Source organism: Pollicipes pollicipes, unplaced genomic scaffold (genome assembly GCF_011947565.3).
Source record: "Pollicipes pollicipes isolate AB1234 unplaced genomic scaffold, Ppol_2.1 Scaffold_4881;HRSCAF=5763_pilon_pilon_pilon, whole genome shotgun sequence".
Lineage (NCBI taxonomy): Eukaryota > Metazoa > Arthropoda > Thecostraca > Pollicipedomorpha > Pollicipedidae > Pollicipes > Pollicipes pollicipes.
In genome coordinates, this window is record NW_023596576.1 from 15,108,152 (window position 1) to 15,129,983 (window position 21,832).

Sequence of the window (21,832 nt, forward strand, 5' to 3'; positions counted from 1 at the left end):
GTCGGTTGACGGCAATGTCAGTGTTATGAAGCGTCTAATTGTCTGAGTCAAAATGTACTCATGATATAAAGCTTGCCGCTTCAGACCTGCCCCAGCAGGGCAGGACGTTGCAGATGTAGTGATGAATTCGAGTTGCGAGACATCGTTGCGTTGAAGCTAAAGACGCAGTTGGAGCACGTGAGCGATGCAAACCTCGGTGGGGCTGGGAGCTATGTCGTACCTGCTAGAATTTTGGCAGAGCTGCAGGCCTTGAATAACAAAGGAGAAACGACAACGCAAAAAAAAAATGATCCCAGGGGCCACATCGAGAAGGGATTCGGTAGATTTCGCAAAACTTAGCAATCCATTGAAAATCAGGCGAAATGGTAAAGCAGCTGCTCATCAATAGTCCTCGTGGGAAGGCTTCCATCTGTTCCTGACCCAAAACGTTTCCGGGGACCAGTTCGCTTCTCGAAATAACGTAGTACCGACAGGTGATGAAGTCGTGATGAAGTCGTTAAAAAGGCATATTTTATCAAGCACAAACCAATGCTAATGATTCTTCGTTTTTGGGGGGAGCTTGATGAACAACTGATGCATATCTTAATGTTCCTGTAAGCCGAAAAAACAGACTAACTGCGGCTATTGCAAACCATGACGGCTGACAACCCGACATACGCACTTCTTGTCGCCTCTAGTGAAATGTTTCCGCTCTGGTTGGCTGAGATCCGCGCAGTCACGCGTCCAACACATACTTCAGACCACATTTACAATTGGCGTTCATGTATGCTGGTTGGACGGTACTCACAGCAGTGATTGTAGCGGATGAGTGCGAGTTAAACACGTGTCCAGGCACGTCAGCAGGGAGCCCGTCTCTTTTCACCACAAATATGTAGCTCTGTTGCAATGCAACACGTGTTTAACTCGGTTCACTATGCCGCGTAACAGCACGCCAGATTTCAGCACGCTATCAACGCCGCCAAACACAATCCTATAAATGAAAAACGGTGGAGTCAATAACAACGCATGGATGATGACACTCCCCAATACATACGAACATCGCAAGCCATTCGCTGAAACCTTCAGGGCAAGTGCTGGCAAACCCAGCTCTAGGCGGTGCCTTTTCGCTTTTGCCGTTTCAGCTGGTTGGAGAGCTTCATGTGCTTCTTGCGCACCCGAGCCTTATGTTTCTGCAGGCACTGGCTCTTTTTCCTGTTCTTCTTCTCCTGCAGCTTGGCCTTGGCCTGGAGGATCTTCTGCCGCGAGCGCTGCGAAACAGCCTTCTCTGGTGGCTGAGCCGCGACACTTGCCTTGAGCTCCATCCCGGGCACCTGGTCCTCCTGCTCCTTCTGCTCCTCGTCCTGCTCCTCCTCCTCCTCGGGCTCAGCGGTCAGCTGTGGACAGTGTGGCGTCAGAGGTGCACCGCGCTGTCCAGCTCGAGCCGAGCTGCAGCCATGGAACGACGCACGAGGGCGCGGGAACAGCTCACCCCGGGGGACGGACGGCGCCGGGTGCGGCTCCGCGGCACCCATGCGTGTCCGTTTTGTTACCAAAACGCACTCTGGGCGAGATACGAGATGCTGTTTTGTCTGGACAGCATTCCTAGACGCATGGCAGGCATGACCAAGGAGACCCACTCGGACCAGTGCGATAAGTAGGTCACGCCCCCGGACCCGCCCCGGTGCCAAGGGGGTTCGGTCGGTAGGTAGAGCGTACAGAGATAGACATCATCACAGTGTTGCGCTTTCGTCGCGGGCGCTGGCTACAGCCAGCGCCCGTGAGCACAGCCAGCTCAGCAGATCCAGTGCCGGTCGCTGCCCGTGAGCAAAGCCAGCTCAGCTCTACTCAGTGCCGGTCTCTGCCCGTGAGCACAGCCAGCTCAGCAGACCCAGTGCCGGTCGCTGCCCGTGAGCAAAGCCAGCTCAGCAAGACCCAGCGTCGCGGCGAGGCGGGTAGTACCTGACCACCAGGGAAGAGGCCACCAGCGTTCAGGTCGATGTGGCGGATGGTGGACACACTGACGGTGTGCCGGTCCAGCTCGTGCGTCACCGCCTCCGGCTCCTCCGAGATGAGCATGTTGTCCGGCAGCACGGTCGGACCGTGTGACACGCGGTTGTCGCGCTTCTGTGGGTCCGAATGGCGCGTGGTCAGCCGGACACGCGGGGAGTGCTGGGACACGACGAGGGCATGGAGGGGCGAGGTGGGGCGGCGGGGCGGGGCGGCGGGCCGTCCGGTTGTCACGGCGTCCCACCTGAAGGTGTCGACCGGACTGGGAATGAGCAGCACCCGTTCCATGACGGCGCAGAGGCTATACGGAGCCGATCTTAGTTGTTTGCTATGCATGTGATACAAGGATAGCTGTCCACTTTAAACGAGCAGAATGCAAAATACTTTATGAAAGCGAGAAAGGTTTTCAGCTCTTGGTTTTCCGCATGATGGGGTCAGAGTTTTTTGAGAGCTATCGACCTTCAAAATGGCAGGGGACCGTATGGAAATTTACTTGTCAACATATAGTCAACGTAGTCAGTATAAGAATATGCCGGTCATAACCGCCGTATGATCCAGCAGTTTGCACGACCTTGGGAAGTGTGGACTAGAGGTTGTAGTTCGTAGAGGTCGCAGAGTAAGTCAACACTAGTGCGAACAGTACTAGAAACCCCAATGCGTCCAGCTGGGACCGTGTATTGGGTATTAGGTGGTGAAAATCCGAATTCCCAGCACGTCGTGAGATTCGAGCGATGTTTGTGGTGCCCGCTGAACATGGTAAACAGCTTTTAAACAGCTTATAATGCAACACTCGGCATGGGTCGCGTAACCTCCCGGTTCAGCCGCCTATGTTTCGTGCAGCCTCCAGCGTAGAGCCGTGCACCAGGTGTGAGGATGTGAGAGCTCGGAAGTTGCATTATTTTTTAGTGTCTACACAGATTCAGAACGTTATCTGCATTCATTTGCCGTGTTTTTCGGGCGTATTTTTTGCTTAAGCTTGCTCATCTTCTTTATAAGCATGTAATCCTAAGCAAGGCCTGAAGCATCGAGTACTGTCAATGTAACCAATGCTTGCTTCATAATGTTGCTAAACCAGTGCCTCCTGGCATACAGAAGAATGGGAGCCTGTTTGTTAGAGTGTAAAAGCTCTGGCTCATAAGAACGCAAAAGCACTTGTCCGAATTCAATCCTTCGATAGTGGTGAATCAGCGGAAGGAAATAATTTAGCACGCGCGACGGGCAGGTCGTACACTGTTCTTTTCGGCCATGGGCAACACACTGCCGGATTCTGGGTCATCGACTTTTGAGCTTATTTCCTGACGAACATCCTAAAAGATTGGATAGCCATAGAAAGTTTTACATTTGGATTTTACTTAGAACGAGCACGACGTTATCAACTTGTAAGGCAGCCTTCCAGCCAAAGTGAAGGCCAAACATGTGAAACAACGACGCTTCCACACCACCGCTACCCCCTACACGAAGACCCAGTACCACCGATTTGTGTCTTACAGTGTCCACATCACAAGCAAAAGCCTCGTAAAAATATTACAACATGAGGAAAATCTCTGCAACAAGATAAGTAGTGCGGAGAGTACGTCAAAACGTTCTGCGTGTCACTGGAGCTTTATGACACATTCAGCCGCTGCGGCTAAATGGCGTCCCCTGCCTCTCGCCCTAGTAGGAAGGGTGGGCAACGCGGGAAACCGAACCCCGTACCTTTGGTTCCCCAAATGCGTAGCGGTTAACGCAGACGCGTCAACCGCTACACTATCGGCACACCCTTTTGACAGCCTAGACTCCGTCATATCGTCGTGGTTTTCGGCCGTTGTAACCTTATATCCTGATGACACCATGGAGATACAAAAAAAGCCAAAAACCTACAGATGAAGATTCCTTGACATATTCTGTGTTTGCTGGTACCTGCTCACACATGTGAGGTTCACTACTGCAATGGTTCACACAGCCTCATTACAGTTACCAATGCGGCTGTGCCGCATTGGTAACTGTAATTGGTAACGCGGCCGCCCGTTCTTACCCAGTGAAGCGATGGTGGGCTTACGCCGCTGCAAAATAGAACGGCCAGGTCTGGGCACGACTTCGACCGAAGTTGTGCAGCTTTTCGGTGATTTTTTTGCGCGCTTGCAATGCGCAATTGCTCTCCCAAAATGCATGCCTCCGTGTCAGTCTACTGGGAAGGATGCGCTTTGTTCGCATCGTGCTATTTCGGTGCGATTGCGTTGAATTGGAGATTCTGGCTGCAAATGCCTTCCAATTTTTACAGCAGCCTGCAATGAACTGCACACGTTGTCTCTGATACCTGCACGAAGATGCGACCAGAGGTTGCAAATTTGAAGACATTGAAGCAAGCGTCAGATGTCATGAAATAAGCTCACTTCAAACTATTGGTATACTTTTAAACGGTAAAGGCTGCCCTAGACAGCACAATATCTCCGTTTAGTGAATGTGTTCTTTAATATGTCATTGCTTGATTACGCTACCATATTTTGCACAACACTGATTGATAGCGAATTGAAGGCCGCTATATATGGAATTCGTGCTCACGAACAGCACATATGACCAACTCGACAACTATATTTTTTTGGCCTTGATCGCCGCATGGCTAATGGGATGGCAAAATATAAAAGAATATCATAGCGTTATAGGCGCCTGGGTGATCTTGAAATGGTCTCCCCGAAATAGCATGCACATCTTCGCGGGCGTGTAGCTAAAAAAAAACTGGAGGGGACTAGGTCTTAAGAAGGCCAGGACTGAAACTGCCCCAATGATATTCAATATGGCTATTTCAGTTTAAAACCCCAGACAATTGTGGAACACTGCCTTTAAACTCGGACGGGCGGACTACCTCAAACGAAAACTACATCATCATTAAGCGCAATTCGGCTAGTCTGCGGCCTCTAGTCGTCGTGGAAAATGCCGTCATTATGTGACAGCAAGAAAGAACCCGGGTTAGGCACTACCGACCTCCTGTCTGATGCGATTTTTTTCCTGCTTGAAGCGGGTGTCAAACTTCTTCATTGCAGTTTCACGTCGCTCCTGTTTGCGTTTCTTGAAGCCGGTGAGATAATTTCTACGGACAGAACACACGTAAATGTCTCACACAAGTCTGATCCATTATTCAGCCCAGAGGAGACGACTGGAAGGGCATGCGCGTTTAAAGGCACTGGCACAAACTTACTATGTTTATGGCACTTTTGTTTCTAGGGGATTTGCGCCTAATGACACCAAAAAGGGTGTGCAATGAAGACATCACTAGAAAGCATAAATTCACAAAAACTGACCTTCTGTCATTTTCATTGAAAACCAGCTCCAGCTTTGGTCCTTTCGTCTTGACTTTTGCAGTACCTTGTTTTCTGCCCATGTTGTCACAGTACTGAAATGGTCAAATTGTTTGATAAATGCATCTTGATGAACCTAAAACATGAGAAATAATTGCTGAGGATGGCAAAGACTATAGCATATTTGTCCAACCTGGTCTAAGGTTTGGTTTACACATCAAGCCATGTATATATATATATATATATATATATATATATATATATATATATATATATATGCATGCAATGAGCATGCCAACAGCAGCACAGCACCAGCATGGCATCACTTGTCACTGTCAACTTCGTTTTCATTGTACAAGATGCCTTGTCTGTTGTCAGCCTGGCCTGAGAACCTAATACTGGCTGTAAATAGCCATCAAAGGGGGTATTTCTTTGAACTGAACGTTATTGCCATCTGAACGTTATTGCATATATCTTTGAACTGAACATTATTGCCATCCTGTCATCATCACTTAAATTATTGGGAAAACAAAAAACCCAGAAAACATAACTGAGCATGATACAGGCTTTCAATGTATGAATAAAACACAAAAAAATGGCATGCACCCACACTATGATCTCACATCTTGCGAACTGAAGAAGGATCATTAGAACTGAGAAAGGATCATTCCACCCAGCCATCGCCGTCGTTTCCTCGGGACCCAAAGGGTTCCCGGGGCCCTCGGTACCCAAAGACCTAACGCGCGTCATGCGTTCTTGTCCCACCGGTAGTGGCGTCCTTGGTTCCTTGCAAAAAGAAAACAGTGGACAACTCTTGCTGCCCTCTTGAGGTTGACGCCAATCAAAATCAAACGGTTTTGAGGTCTCCGTGGTGCCTCCCTAGAAGTGGGGGTGCCTGCTCAAGATAAAGGCAGCCATGCCCAAAATGAAGGCTTTGGGTAGGTCTACCTTCGCCGATTGGTCAGACTTAGGATTTGTCAGGGTGGAAGACACAGAATTTGTGTTGCCCTTGGTTCTGGTGACATTTGAAAGTGAAGATGTCAGTGTTCTTTACATGACTCATTTGCATTTGGTGCCTGTTAAAAAACGTGCAGTGCCACTATGACAGGTAGGTGCTGTGGCTAAATGGCAGTTGGATCTTCTCCAGCAAACAATCCATCTTTGAACCAAAACAGGATACAGAATTAGTATATTAAATTTTTGGAACCTCTGAGATGTCTATGCAGAATCTTTACCAAAATATAACCATCCATCTGCTACCTGTCTTGTGCCCATTTGCAAAAGGTGAGCTTATGAGGTGGATAACAGCTCAAAATATTGAGTACTGTCAACATGTTGCTTGTCAAGAGCTGCAATGCCAGTTAACCAGCAAATCCTGAAATGTTCAGGATCATCACCTCAATGTAAGAGCTTTGAGCTCATTAGAAGTTAATGGATTTTCTTTCTTGTGGAGGCAGAGAAAAGTGGACAAAAAACTCCTTAGATGTGTTTATCAGATAAATGATGGACAATGGTCATTGGTTTGACCTTCCAATGATAAATGCAGAGTTCCAGCTCTGTATATCAGTACATCAAATTCTTGGCAAGAGGGATAAAACTGGAACAAGATTTGCAAGTTCATTTTAGGCAAACTACATTCAAAGATGGTCAAATTATGGATATGACACAAAAATGTAGCATCTACAACAAGAAGCAATTTGCTGCCAACAAAATGTGAATGCCCACCCATTGGACGTGGTCACCTTTGTGGGTGGTCAGCCCAATACATGAGAGATCGAGAACTGTCCCTGGATGAGAGCCAAATGTTGGCACCATTTGACCATCTGTAATATCCTTAAGGTTACTAGAGCAGACATATTCCACAAGCAATCAAAAGCATACATATCTTAACTGACTCTTATCAAATTTGGCCCATATGTATGGATAATTTTGTAAGATATGTACATTCCAAACTTCTTTCAGAAGCATTTTCAACAGCTGTTAAGTTCTGGTCACAAGTCTATGGATCTTGAATTGATCTGGGTGGGTGGCAGGTCTCTTTCGGATTCAGGTTTTCCAGTCCATCAAGTCTTGCAGAAGCATCTCTTAGATGCTGTTTAAAGTTTTGGTTGGAGATATATGAATCTTGAATTAATGTGGGTGGGTGGTAGGTAGCAGTGATAACTTCTTGTAGTTATACAGGTTGTAAGAACCACTAATAAATATCTGGTGCAGGTGTTGTCATCAATAGTATATGGATTGCATACTAAGTTCAGTATGTTCACACCACTTAAGAAAAGGTGAGATGTATGACATGAATGCCCCCTTTTCTGCCTGCTGCTTGTAACAGTAAGGTAATACAAACCCCATTATCTCCTTACTGATTTGATGTGTGAACAGCAAAAAAACATATTTGACACCAAAAATGGCTGTTGTCTCAGCAACATAGAAGCAAAAAATTCAGACCACATACAACGTAAATAAGGGAACTACACATTTCAATGCATAGGCACAACCATTTCCAATGCATGGAGACGTCATTTTAGGAAATTGAACTGTTGTTCAGGAAATTTATTCAGAAGTACTCAAAGACCTGTCTTGCACGCCTTAGAGGAAATTCAGCGCACCCTAATCTGACCCAGAGGCTCAAGGCTATCCGGTCTAGGATCAGCGCACCCAAGCGCAATGTCACGCAGGCGTTTGATGAAGTGAGCAGATTTTTCGCAGACAATCCGGTGTGTAACCGATTACTGTAGCGCTGTGCAAATGCGTTACCAACACACACGTTGGGGGTTACCGACCCGTACTGTGGTAATTGTCAAACGTATCCCATCCCCTCAGTAGTTAAGCGCGACACGCGCGACATGCGTACTTGGTCCACGGTACTGTCACAGGTGCGCTATGATACATAGCTTGCGTAGCTACATCAGCTGATCAACGTATATGACATAATTGTGGTATCAGGATGCCGGAATAATATTGATGTTCACGGGGCTCAGGGACAAGGCCAGGGACGGTGACATCGAAGGGAACGTGTGGAACGCGTCTCTTGAAAACTCTTAGAACATCTGTCCTGACAAATTTCAAAGTCAAACATTGTGGAAGGCATGTGTACGCATTCTAGTGAAGCGAATTATTACAGCAAACGACCCCTCACAGCAGGCTTAACGTACTTGATGTGTCACCAGGAGCTTCTTTTACACTTTCGGGGGGGAGGGGAGGGCATGCCTCTAATTGTGGTTTCAATCCCTCTTCATCCCAGCACTCCTCTGCCCCCCCCCCCCCCCGCACCCCCACCCCGAAATAGATATGGGCAAACAATTAATACGGGTCAATTAAATGCCGTAAAATTCCCTGAAATGCAGGCGCACTTATGACCTTAAGATATCACCACTACTTTCTCGTTCATTTCGCACCACATAACGTACTGCAGTTGCCCAGAAGCAGACCCAGAGGGTGTGTGGGGGGGGGGGGACACGGCGGCACTCGAATGGCCTCATGCCCCTCCCCCTCTCCCTCTGGAAGAGTAATAGATCTGCTATCCTTCAGAGCTTCATTTTTTTCCAGTCAGCTATGTAACCAAAAACGCGCTGTCGTTGATTCAAACAGCACTCAACAGCCCACGACTCTATTAAAAAACACTTGTCGCAAATCATGCAAGTGAATGCATCTTATGATCAATGCAATCTGCGGCCAATTGGCGGTTTGCAGCAACCAGACGTCCAGACAGCGTGCCAAAAGTGTCATGGTTTGCATCTTTTCACTACCAGCTAGCTAGCATTCCAAATTCATGAACAGGCCTGCCTCCATGTCATTGCAGCCCTGCGTAGGCGAGAAGGGCAAACGTATTACTTGAAAAAAGGCATGGCGACACGGCTCACAAAATGTTGCCAGGACGTCCATATGTCGTTTACGTAGCCATCTCATAACCCGAGACAAAATGAACTTAGACCTGGAAGTGACGCCGGGTAAGCGTATTTTCTGGACAGTGATACAATTACGTGATATCTTCGGGGTATGTTGTCGTGAGAAGCTCGGAAGCCAGGACGTGAAAATTTTCCAGTCCTAGGGAATTTCGTCCCACACCATAGAATGAGCATGCAAAAAAGTACATAATAGCAGCAGCCAAAGCGTGACAGGAATTTACCCCAGCACGACTGGATATGCCACGTTACGCTTGAGCATGCTTTGACCATGTCACATGTGTCTGATATAGCATGTTGGGAATACGGGAGAATCTCTTTTTGTTTTCCTTTAGTGTTTCGGTACGACTGCACTTCAAGATATTTTTGAAACCAATGATGGCCTGAGATCAGGCCTACCTGATATGTCTTGTTTAACGCTACCGGCTGCAGCACAGCATCGCGTGGGATTCGTAATATATATATATATATATATATATATATATATATATATATATGTATGTATGTATGTATGTATGTATATGTGCGAAAGGACTTAATAGGCCTCACAGCCGGGTACCGCCGATAGCCCCAAAAGAATGGCATTTTTTCAATTTGACCTGGCGTGATCGAGTCCATCTAAGCTCACGAAAACAGCTCTTGTTCCTTTTATGATGAATGGGGTTATTGTGGTCATCGAGGCCATAACGATGACAATGAGAGATTGAGTTACTCGTACGATTCCCATGAAAGTGTGCTATGCTAAAGGTAATACGTCATCGTGACACATTAACACAATGAAGGCCGTTATTTGCTTAGTACTATATGTGATATAGCTGAAAACTTCACAGCCTAAATCGTAGCGCGAGGTCACCGAAGTCATGCATGTGCATAAATTAACCGCTGCCCTACGAGGTGTGGGGGGGGGGGCGGGACCCACCTCAGTCACAGTTAAGCACGGTGTTGAAATGTAGAGTACTGTGACTCACATCAGTTTTACACATGCTGATAAAGTTTCAAGTTTCTGTTCAGTACGGGTCTATGCGTTCTTTCTAAAGGTCATGATGTGACAATTTACTCAGATGTGACAAACAGCGTTTATCTCTCGCAGTAAATCAACTCCAAAGAGGTTTTCTAGACTGTTCTTCTCATCCGCACCATTCCGCAGTGCAAAAATAATTTTGGTGACCTTGGAGGCGTCAGGTCTTCCAAGGTCAATCTAGGTCAAACTTTGAACTTGATGACAATGTTCTTCAGTTTGCAGATCATACGATTCAAAGCTGGTACAAACCGCTACGGGCCTGTTACTGGCACATATCTTACAATTTGGAAGACGTTTCTAACTCTGTTCTCAACATTAGCATTGTTCATTTAGTGTTTTGCATAACAGGACGAGTCAATGCAATAATCCCCTTCACCCTGTTGACCTCATTTGACATATCACAGGTTACACGTGTCGAAGTAAATGTCGATGCCAATGACCTAGTTTGACGCTTTAAGGTTCAGAATCATGATTTCACAGAAGCATATCCAGCTGAAGCAGTTCGATTTGATTCATTTGTCTTGTGAGTTTCATGACATGAGACATGAGAAGACCTCTAAGGCCCAGCTGCTTTGTAGGGTGAAAGCAAAAAAGTTTGGGTAACGGTTATGATCGAGGGTGATTCCGTCATGTATGTTATTTTACCTGACGTTTTATTGGTAGATGCGTTCCATAAACGAAATATGCCACCTGTTTGTACCTTTTATTTACCGTTAAATTATATGCGTCTGATTTGATCGTTGATACTACCTGCAACAGCTGACAACAACCCTCAGCAGATTCTGCCGTCGTTATGATGATGCGGTTTGTGGCAACTGCAGCTGCCAAGGAAGAAGTGTAACGCTGTTACAAAGCGTCGACAGTGTGATTTGGACTCCAAATAATTGAAATACACGTCCTCATCATGACCTGATGGTGCTTTAGCGGTGTCACCCAGTGCTACTATATGATGTAAATGGTTCTGAGTTCTCACCAGATTGCTTTTTTCTAATATGCCCCAAGGGTGGGAAACTGACAAAAGCTGCTTTTTATGAGGAAGCCCTGTTGCTTTTGGATGTTAGTGCCTTTACGTTCAACCAAAAGCCCCACCAGCAGAATAAGGCTTGTGTTCATATCTGTTTGCTGAGGTGTTTGGAGTAAAGCAGCGTAACTCCATGTGAAAGGCCTCGGCCTGACGTAACTTAGCGAATATCTTCGGCCAGGACTCTGACTACCCGCCATGAATGTGCCAGTTCTGAACTACATCCTAGCTAATCTTAGCAAACCACCCAGCACCGTACTGTACATCAACACGCTCATTCAAATTAACACAACTCCACTCACAATGATTGCGTGCCTTATTGATTGCGTGTTTATTGACCGTGTGCTTTATTTTTTGTACTTTGACTGAATCATCGTAATCTGATAGAAAGCCACACTCCCGAGGAGTAAAACTGGATGTATGATGCATTTACCAACAAAAGTTAGTAAAAGACCTTTCAGTGATGGTAGGATACTGAACCATTGCCATCCAGAAATAGCCTAAGAACTGTCATGCAAGCGAAGTGTGAAATGCCCAGTCGTGCATGACCGGCCGGTCAGATTGCCAGGCCAAATTCGCCACCCGCGCAAAAGCTATCGCTCACAAATTGCATAAGCATAGGCCATCTGATATATCTCACATTTATTATAGTTGCTTTCAAAACAACGGACTATGTAAACAGTTTATTCCAAAAGCGCTGGTGAACATCATCAGCTTACAGGATGTACAGAACAAAACGAGAACACATTCGACTCGCAAGTCGTGGGACAGTGACAACGGACAGGGACGGTGGACATTATCCGTGCTGTTACGATCGGATGTTTATGCAACCACACACTTGGTAGAGTACGTAGTTGTTTAGGACGTGGACGTAAACTAAGACTAGACGTAAACATACTGATCATGACAAATACAAACACAGTTGGTTCAACCAACCCGTTTGGACATGAAGTCACCGGAAGTAGTGAGAAATTAGTGCGCCCTGTGAATGGTTGATTACACTCGACGGATGTGCTCGCGGGTGTGGCTGAAATCGGGCAGGTGGTCGCCCTCCGGGTGGAAGCCGTTCTCGTCGGCCATCCACGTGACGGTGTAGGTGACGCCCTCCCACTCGTATGAATAGGAGCCAGTCCTCACGTAGTTGCCCGTCCCCGGCTCGCTGCCCGGGTACGAGATGCCGTCCTCGTTAGAAGAGATCCCGTTGGTGGTCTCGAATCTGGAATGTCGACATGTATTTATATATAGCAGCATTTTAGATGTGACTTAATACGTGACTTAATACTTAATACGTCGCTCCCAATACGTGACTTAAAACACGTGTGCAATAGCCATGTGCCATATCACAGCGTAGTACGCGGAAAGCGACGTTCGCTGAACCTAAAGTGTAGTGACTTACGAAATGCTGAGTCCCAAACCATTCCTTTCACGTACACAATTTTCACGACGCAGAAAACCTCCAAATGGCTTCACTTCGATAAAAATTCCACTGTCAAAACTTTTAGACAATGCTGCCAAGGACCAACACAACTGTTGCCGACACTGCTGCCACCGACGAAATGTCCGCGTGACGTTGTTGTCACGCATCAAAGCTGCTGCCGACAAAACGACCACGCGGCACGCGTCTTACTGACAAAACTCCCTACTCACAGACAAAGCCCTTGTGTGGCGTAGCACTATTCCCGATGAAGCTTTCATCTTAGTCTCATCTAGAATCATCGCACAGAACCAAAATAACCTCATCTCACCCCATCTGGTTCAACTTTTTCCTAAGTTACCAGGCAAACTTTTGTGCCCATTTTCATCACGTTTCTGTGCTCAAAACGCGCATACATTTTGACGGTTAAGTAACAGCACTGTCGCGTAGTGATGCTGTGTCGCACAAGATGAATGGAGTGTCCTATATTCACATGGGCTTTTGAACTGAAATAGCCACCTCGAAGACCTTTACGCACTGCTCACAATCCTGCCCTTGATAAGATTTGAGCCTCTAGTTTCTGAGCTACACGCCTAAATGGGGAGAGTATTTCGGGGAGAGTATTTGAAAGTCACCTCGGTCTTCATGAAGCCATAAAAACGCTATTCATTTCCTGCTATTCCATAGCCGTGTGGTGATAAAGGCCGAGACAAATATAATTGTTGAAGTGCTCATATCTGGCGTTCTGGCGTGGGCATCACGCGACGTGAGCACATGAGCACCCGGCGTGAGCACCATTTCCAAATGTAACGGCTGTCAACTGTATCTTAACCAAGGTTGGGCAACGTACTATGACGTAATAAAACCATAACGCATTGGGCAGCGTATTTACTAAACAGAGAGTTGTACTGTCTGAAGCAGCCTTTTCTTCTTAAAAAAGCATACCAATAGTTATAAGTGAGCTTGTTTCATCATATTTGATGCTTGCTTCTAGCCCTGTGCCAGAATCCTGATGAAATTAATCGCATAAGCCTTCGCTGCAGAAATTCTGCCTGGCTGTGCAATGTCGGGTTGGAGTTTTGGCGTTCGCGGATTTGTTGAAAAGGAGTGATGTCGCCCGGATGCCTTGTCCGTAAAACTTTTATTATGCGCAACCGTTAACGTAACTTTGAAGCATTGCTGTGTAGAAGCAATGTCTGATGAATCGCACTGTCCTGTAGGCAGTGTCTGTAAACGTGTTGGTTCTGTATGGCAAACCTTGCTGCACAGAATAAACAATATCTGATAACATATTTGGTACACTTTTACCATCACCATGACATATTTTGTCGACCGTGATTTGCGTTACATGCGTATCGAACATCAAGTGACATGGCGGTACAGAAGCCACGCTTTTGTGGCCAGAAACTCAAGGGCTAAACACGGGTCGTAACTCGAAGTCGTCGCATATTTTCTTTCACTGAATTAATCGTGTAGTGAGACGTAGAACAAAAACTGAATTAGCTCATGTACTTGACCTGGTGTTTCGGGTTGGTCACGTGCTGTGAATGTGAAAGGAGGACAATGAACCCATAGTAAAGGATGAGGTAGGCGGTTGACTTGCTGTGCAAGAACTGAGCTCCGAAAAGCGGTTTGAAATTAATTCGTTTTGCTGGCATATCCAGCAGCGATTTCTGATGACAGATTGCCAAACTATTGGAGAAAAGATGCGCGCGCACAACACCGATGGCTAAACGCTAAGTCTGCTTGATTAGCGGAAGCAGTGGCGCACGTCCTTACTTGGCTTCGTAAGATCCGTCTTCCTCAATGCCGTATTGGTAGTTACGAATCCTGGCATCGCGGTTCGCCGTCGCTACCGCAACAACGAAGAGAATGATAACCTGGGGAAAAGAACACATGCACACTTTTGTGCGTATTGTGTCGTTCAGGTTCGCGTTTATTTTCACACGTTCACTTGCAACGTTTTCAACTCTCCTAAGTGCGAAAGCATTTTTGTAAAGGAAATGGAACAATCATCGCAACCGGGCGCTCTAAAGATTTCAAACGCCATGCATTGAAAATGCTCCCCGGAGAAAGGACCAATTTAGCATGCTCTGTCATCGCGCGACCGGCACGTTGTTACCCCGCTGACGAACTGGGCTTCCATGCAATATTATCCACAACGACCCTGAAGCATCACAGACACTTCAAAGCGGGACAATGGGACTTGTAAGCGCGGGCCAGGGACGTTAAGTGTCCATGAACAAGCTGAAGACTGCATGAGACCCGGGCTGTGAAAAATGCAGGGATTGGCTGACGCCTGCGGCCACACGCTACTGTTTCGAAGGATCAGGCGAGGTCAGTCTCGCCTACTACGGTGACCCGCTGCGAGTCCAGACTAGCCCACACGCCGTCGGAGGAGACCCATGACACCTGACCCCTTAACACCCATGACATGACAGGATCCACGACGACGACCGTGGCAGCGCCGCGCGCCGGCGCCGGACCACATGCTTGGTGCAGACGGCGGTCACACGTCCAGCCACTCGTCGTCCAGCACCACCACCGTCGTCGCCACAACCTACCGCCTTCATGGTGTTGATCGGGAGGGCGCACTGGTGCCCTGCTCCCGGCGCCAGGCCCTTATAACGGTCGCGGTGCACCTGCGGTGCGTCGTCGCCCTGTTGAGTCGGTGGGGGCGGGCGCAGGGCTGGATGAGATGGTGCAGGTGGCCGTGGTGGTTCTCCGCGTGATTGTGGCGGTTTAAAGCCGGCCACTTTTAATGGGGCATTCGGCTGAGAAGGCGGTATCAGGAGAGTGAGTTGGTTGTTCCGCGAAAACTGTCACTGGCAGGAGCTATCTGACGAAGTTTTTTTCCTTGTGGAGGCAAGTGGCCATTCCAGAACTGATTTATTAAGATGTAGACCTTCATCTCTCTTCCATGGGCAATAAACACGCCTGATAAGCACGCCATCGTTCACCTTCAGTACAGGGATAATCTCGAGTGCTTAGTTCTCCTTGAAGGGACAATTTCACGTGGAAACAAACCATGCGGGTGCATTGATCTATTCAACTGGAGGGCCACAACGCCCCCCCCCCCCCCCTCGCATATTCGACTCCAGCCGACAGCCCCTCCCCCCCAATTTCGAGGAGAATGTAGGCCAAACCCGGAGAGAGGCCAGTTTGCTGACGCATATTAGTATCAGGTGGAGTCATTTTATATCGTTCAAACCCAACTGATCTTACGAAAGTGTGCCCCAGGATGATTGTAATGGGTTCAATACACATAGCATTATTATCTCTCAAGCGTTTGTGCTCTAGAAGTGCCAATGCGATCCAAGATAAGATCAGTACATTTGGCACGAGTTTCTTAGCTGAAATATATGCAGCTAAGGGTTATTCGACAGTGTTACCATTATAGTAGGCAGTGGCAGAATGACACGAATGACTCCAAATGCACCTTAAACTGGGATCATAATGAGGTAAAGTCTGTCTCAAATGCGTGATTAAAAAAAATACATTTTAACGTACAGCTGCAGTCCAACATTATTTTACTAATGCAGGCGTCTCTTCATGGTTTCACAACCCTACGGCTTGTTTTGAACGGATCGAACACGGACCGGATCGGTTTCGAAAGAAGCATATGAACTTGAACTGAATGTCGATCTTGTTTGGCCGGGTATGAGTTGGATGGGGGTAAGCACAAGTTATCTGTTTTGCACCCCATATTTCCCCGAAATTCACTCACTCTCATCTTGAGGCTCAGGGGGGGGGGGGGGGCACCTACCATAGAATAAGTAACTACACCGCTGCGTGTATGTGTAGTTTATCAGCACCATACCTAAGAGTTTGTTAACTGTTTGCGGCGCATCGGGCAATCTTTATGCCACCAATGTCTCGGACCGCGACCTTACTGCACTAGTCGTCGCTGAAATCTTAAGATAGTTTAAGTGGTTGCATTTAGTGACAACGACTGAGTGGGGGGAAGGGGAAGTTGACTTCCCCCAGCGGTTTTCGAACACAGGTCAAAAACCAAGGCTTACAGTTACACGACATCGTCAGTGTTTCTTCATGTATGAATTTTTCGTATTTTGTGCGAATATGAACTTTTGGTCTGCCGAGATCAGCGGCCCAGGTCACGTCGAAGTGACCAAACTACAGCAATTTTGACCGCATATAACTATTTTTGTGGACCATATGTCACTGTGAAAGTTTATTTTAGTAATAGAACATAACAGTACCTACAGTTTGCATTTTTCGATTTTTTCGGAAAATGAGAGGTCAGTGACGTGAAGTCACGTCAGTTTTGCTATTTTTATAAACAACGCAAATTTGTACCATTTTAGTGCAGTTCTGGTGTTTGTAAATGCAAAAGAACATTAATCAAACGCACAACCATCATGTGCCCACAGAGCACATAACCTTGGCCCAGGACATGACCTATTTCAATGGGTACTTTCTGAAAAATACATGTTGAGCCCATAACAGGCAGTTTCGGGCAGCAATTTTGGACGCAAAATTATAATACTTCAGTGAAAACATGAGATATTATTCTAACGCATAATGAGGTCGCCATAGCTCATGTGAGATCGTGCAACGTCATATGAGATCATCTTAAGTCAATGACCCACGCTACCAAAAATGGAAAGGCTAGGTGAACGAGCGCGACGCGTTGAACTACCCCCTTATAGTGTTTGTAAAGCTGATGACGCCTAAATTCATGCGCCAACGTACCTGTTCTCAGTTTGCTACAAATACATTGCCAAGCGTTGAAGGGACTGTGTATAATGTAGACGATCGTGAGTACCCATAGATGCATGATACACATTTTTCTGACGACAGAAAATAATTGTATTAGTCACATAAAGCTGGAATAGCGCTTCAAACTTTTCCACTTAATTGTTTATGAATTTCACCTCAGTATACCTCAAACGGCCCTAGGTCACCTTGAAATTACATTTTGGTGTCTGAAATGCTTTTATCCCACAGATACATCGAATGAAATAAACATAGTAAGAAGCACATTGTGAGGAAAAGTATCGTTGTTGTTGGCTACTGGTACAGCAATGTTGAACAGCGACCTGACCTGACCTGATCCGTGTGGGGAACAGGCATTCTTGGAATGGACTCCCCATAGTCTTAACACCGTTTTCCGTGCCCTCAATATCCATTTCGACAAGTTAACATATGTTTAAACTGCATCTATCGGAACAACTGTCTTGACATTCCGTGACCTCTGGTGACCCCATATTTGACCTAAGGTCAAAACTTTTGTGTGCATTCCTTATGACATGACTATACCTTCAACAAGTTATCTTTATTCTTCTGATACGGCGTATGGAAGTTGCAGATCCCAGGGGAAAGACAACTCTCCCCCCCCCCCTCGGCCGGGAGCGGTTGTCTCAGACCCCGGCCGAGGGAGAGGTAAAGCAGCCGAGGACGCGTCATGGCAAAAGTGGGTTAAGGTCAGCGATGAGGTTGACTGGTGTCTGCGATGCATCAGCCCCTCTACGCTGGCATTAGAAGACAGGGACTAAATTTATGTCTGAGCTTCTCGGAAACTAGAAAAAAACAGTAGCGAACGCGACTAAAAATTCCCAGGTATATTAAAATAGCCAGTAAAGTTTACTCTAGAAGCGCTTTTATCTCATGTTTATGTCAGGGTCTGTTCGTTATTTTATGTTTGCAGTGTTTTTGTAGGTCCCTTGAGACCAAATTCGCAAACGCAAAATGACGAATACGTACATAACGACGCAGTAAACTCACCTTCGCAGGGACATGAACCGACCTTTTTGATGCATCCAATGATAAACATTGCGCTTGGCCCTTGTTTATGTTTGAGCTTTCGTGCATGTCAGATTTGGCACCAGATAAGTTCCTGGGTAAGTGAAAAAGCTATCTCTTCGCTCTGCTGCTGCAAGCGGCCTCCAGTGCATTCCAACACTGGCGTTATGTAACCAGTAAAGCAGCCACAGGCACTTCAGCCAGCTGAGTCCCTGGCCACACAAGGAGGCGGTGCCATCGCCGATCGCTCGGCTGCGGTGCAGCTGCCGGCCTCACACTAACCAGCGCGACGGGCGCCCACGCCCCTCACAAGGAGATAATCCAAATGTGCACCGACAAGAACGATTCAGAGATAACCACCGCCCGGCTTGACGCCCCTCACCGGGGGGAATTCACAATGCAACGAATGCTTCGGCAGGAGCAGCCCGGTAGCAGAACTATGTGTATCATGGCGATTAAGGCTACTGGGTTTGGATGGGGTATTAAGCAGCATAACGAATAGCAGCACCAGTGTCAGCCTTGGTCTGCGGAATGGTCTAGGTCTTGGTCTGTCAGCCTTGGTCTAGGTCTTGGTCTGCGGAGTGGCAGGCGGCAGCGCGGCAAACTTAAGCAGATGGTACACATCGTTTCACATGCAGCGTGCCCGACAAGTTGGCAACGGCAGCGCCCCTGCGCTGTCGCCAGGTTGGGATAGGCTAAGAATTAGCGGCTTCGCCAGAAAGTGACGTCAAGGGGTATCTGGTACTCCTGACGCGTCCAGAACTGGCTGTAATTAAAGGGTATCCCTGAAGGGCGTGGGGTTCATCTTGAAGGCAAATCATCTAAAGAATGACACTTTTACCGGCGCCAGAAAGATTGGTTGGAATTGGTTGACTGGAAGCGATGAGATGTCAGCTGCAGTCAAGGGGCGTGCAAGACGAAGGGGGCAGGGGCTCCAACTCCCCCTCAAAGTCAACATAAGTCCCCAAGTGACAGCGGGCCTCTAGGTGTACCATGGAAGAAGGTGTCCCAACACTACTGTAACATTCCAGCCTGAGGAGTACGCTAGCCCCGGTAGGTGCCTGAAGTCAGCCATTGCTGGGAAAGGTTCTCTACTGAACCGGCATTTATTGAACATAGACTTGAGAGAAATCTATGATGTAAAAGAGTGATACGTTTCGCACTGTACTGACTTTCCTTCACTTGTTCATCGTGCACTCATTCTATTGTCCTTGACTTTAAAAGAGTATCCCACTACTCTGTACTTTTCACTTGTTGCTAGGTCAGACATATACGATTTTTCAGTATTACTAGTTTTCTGGAAATCCTTATGAATAGCCCGACTTTTATGTGAAACAGTCGTTCCTGCAGGAGAAATCTTGTTTGACTACATGCTTATCACTATGGAAGTAATGCACTTTATTTACTTAGCTTTTTCCAACGCGTTTGTTGGTAATGTTTGCTGCACTAATGTGCAAAAGCGTTTGTGTAATAAGTGTTACGAAAGGTTCGGCACAAAAAGGCACAAAGGTCAAAAGGCACTTTGTTTAGACAAAAAGATTACGAGCATGAAACTATATCCCGCGAATTCAGCGATACGTTATACTGTGGTCTTAATTTCTCCACTGTGGCGCTTAAAACAGTGGCTCTTTTCGAGGTGCACTTTGGCTTTGGGAACGGAATATCGCGTGGTCCATAGTGACGCACTGGTTCAAACATCAATCTTTGTGCTTCTCGGTAACAGACCTTTGCCGCTCGCTGGGCGAAACGCAAACATTCTCCTATTCGTACCAGTAGAGATGTGCACAGTGGTTGTCATGACGACGTTGATCGCGACTGCAGGGCAGAAGCGTAGTGCTGTTGCGAAGAGATAACCTTATTTGGTCTCCCCAGACATCCATCGTGCCACACCAAGGTCATTCAAATCCCACCAGTCCATTAGCCATGCGCCGATCAAGGCAAATGATGGTAGTGTTGTCGAGTCGTTCATGTCTGGCATTCGTGAGGACGGTTTCCAGATATAACGGCAGTCCATTGGCTCTCCATCAATGTTGTGCAGGGTGCGATGATGTAATCAAACAAGGATGCGTTGAGGAGCATATTTACCAAGCAGAGAATTTGTTTGGTCTAGAGCCGTCTTTCCCGCTTAAAAGTATATAAATAGCTATAAGTGAGCTTATTTCATCAGATATGATGCTTGCTTTAGTATGCTCAAATGCGGAATATTGCGTTCAAGATTTGAGTGCTTCCAGGTGTATTTTATCGAATAGGCTGCTAATGACGTGGTAAGCGTCAAATAAGTCGGATATGACGATAATGACTGCGGTTTTAACTGGTATTATTTCCATGAGCTGCACCAGATCTTGCTCGCTATATGAAAAGCCCTTCTCCACTGAAATGTCAAGGGTACGGAAACTCTTTAAGTAGCGCGGGATGTCTCAACAGTCGAGCACATAATTCGTGGGTTACTTCATGCAAGTCGCAGTTTTAAGTTACCTTCATTATTTAGCGTTGTTAGCTTCCTTTTTACACAGTAATCGATTCGAGCCATTATCAAGATCTTTAAGTCGCCTTTCTTAATTCTCTTAACAGGGGTGTAAAGTTTCATAGCGCCGGTGAATTCCTCTACTTGCTTTTGCGTTCGACTCCACGCGAGGTTTCCCGTGTGGGGAGTTACGTTTTCGCAGAAATTTTGTGACTGGCTGTTAACCCGACGCCAATAATCCACAGTGACTGATGTGTCGGTAACTTATTAACCAAACCAGATAAGGCAAAATACCGCAAGGTGAGAACTGTCGTTGGAGGTTGGGGGAATATTAATATCTTCATCGGGTATGATCAAATAAGCTCACTTTTGACTTTTTGTATGATTTAAAGCGCAAAACACTGCTCTAGATAACACGATTTCACTACCCCTATCAGTCAATCTGCTTCTCAATACGTCATAGTTTTACTGCGTTATGGAACGTTTGTATGACGTCGGAGCGGCCTCCAAGCTGGTCGGGCGGCTGAAACCTACAGGGAAATGGAAAGACCAATGCTAGCAGTACAATGACGTACCAGTTTTTCAATGGCTGCCATTTTTGCATACTTCATAATCAAAGTGCCGAAAAATGTAAGCAGATTGGAAACTGGTAAACACAGGCGATAAGAATGGGTGGTTGTTGGTTGTGGACAGAGCCCCACGGTTAGCGGGTGGCTTCGGTAAAGGAAATCTTACCTGTGAAGGCCTCGACAACCGGCTCCCCGCCCCGCTCAATGCGCCCTACCGCGGACACCTGGTGAGCTCCACCTGAACACCCGCTTTATCTGGCCCAGGAGCAGGTGTGGGAGGCCGGTGTTATGGCCACGTCAGCTTGGGCAAATATCCTGGGGTGCCCCACCCAGAAACGATATCAACAAATGCGATGCACTCGCTACTGCCCTGAGCACCTGCTGTGTCAGGATCGAGCATTCTCAAGTTGTCCGTCA

General features: G+C 46.9%; 2 protein-coding genes across 7 annotated transcripts; both read right to left on the minus strand.

Annotated features, from left to right (window-relative positions):
• Window positions 1-758: 758 nt before the first annotated feature.
• LOC119101820 (nucleolar protein 12) lies at window positions 759-8,109 on the minus strand. Of its 6 annotated transcripts, none has more exons than XM_037225244.1 (5): window positions 8,048-8,109; window positions 5,265-5,356; window positions 4,948-5,053; window positions 1,939-2,103; window positions 759-1,373 (listed from the first exon to the last, which is right to left on the minus strand). In XM_037225244.1, the coding sequence occupies exons 2-5, from the start codon at window positions 5,342-5,344 to the stop codon at window positions 1,089-1,091; spliced, it is 636 nt and encodes a 211-aa protein (XP_037081139.1). In that variant the 5' UTR covers window positions 5,345-5,356; window positions 8,048-8,109; the 3' UTR covers window positions 759-1,088. The 6 variants fall into 6 exon arrangements, with proteins under 6 accessions (XP_037081139.1, XP_037081138.1, XP_037081141.1 ...); XM_037225243.1 differs by having other exon boundaries at window positions 8,042-8,104; XM_037225246.1 differs by having other exon boundaries at window positions 8,026-8,084.
• A 3,771-nt stretch (window positions 8,110-11,880) lies between these two features.
• LOC119101627 (cuticle protein CP14.6) lies at window positions 11,881-15,204 on the minus strand. Its single transcript, XM_037225027.1, has 3 exons — window positions 15,184-15,204; window positions 14,399-14,499; window positions 11,881-12,421 (listed from the first exon to the last, which is right to left on the minus strand). The coding sequence occupies exons 1-3, from the start codon at window positions 15,190-15,192 to the stop codon at window positions 12,202-12,204; spliced, it is 330 nt and encodes a 109-aa protein (XP_037080922.1). The 5' UTR covers window positions 15,193-15,204; the 3' UTR covers window positions 11,881-12,201.
• Between the last annotated feature and the right edge of the window lie 6,628 nt (window positions 15,205-21,832).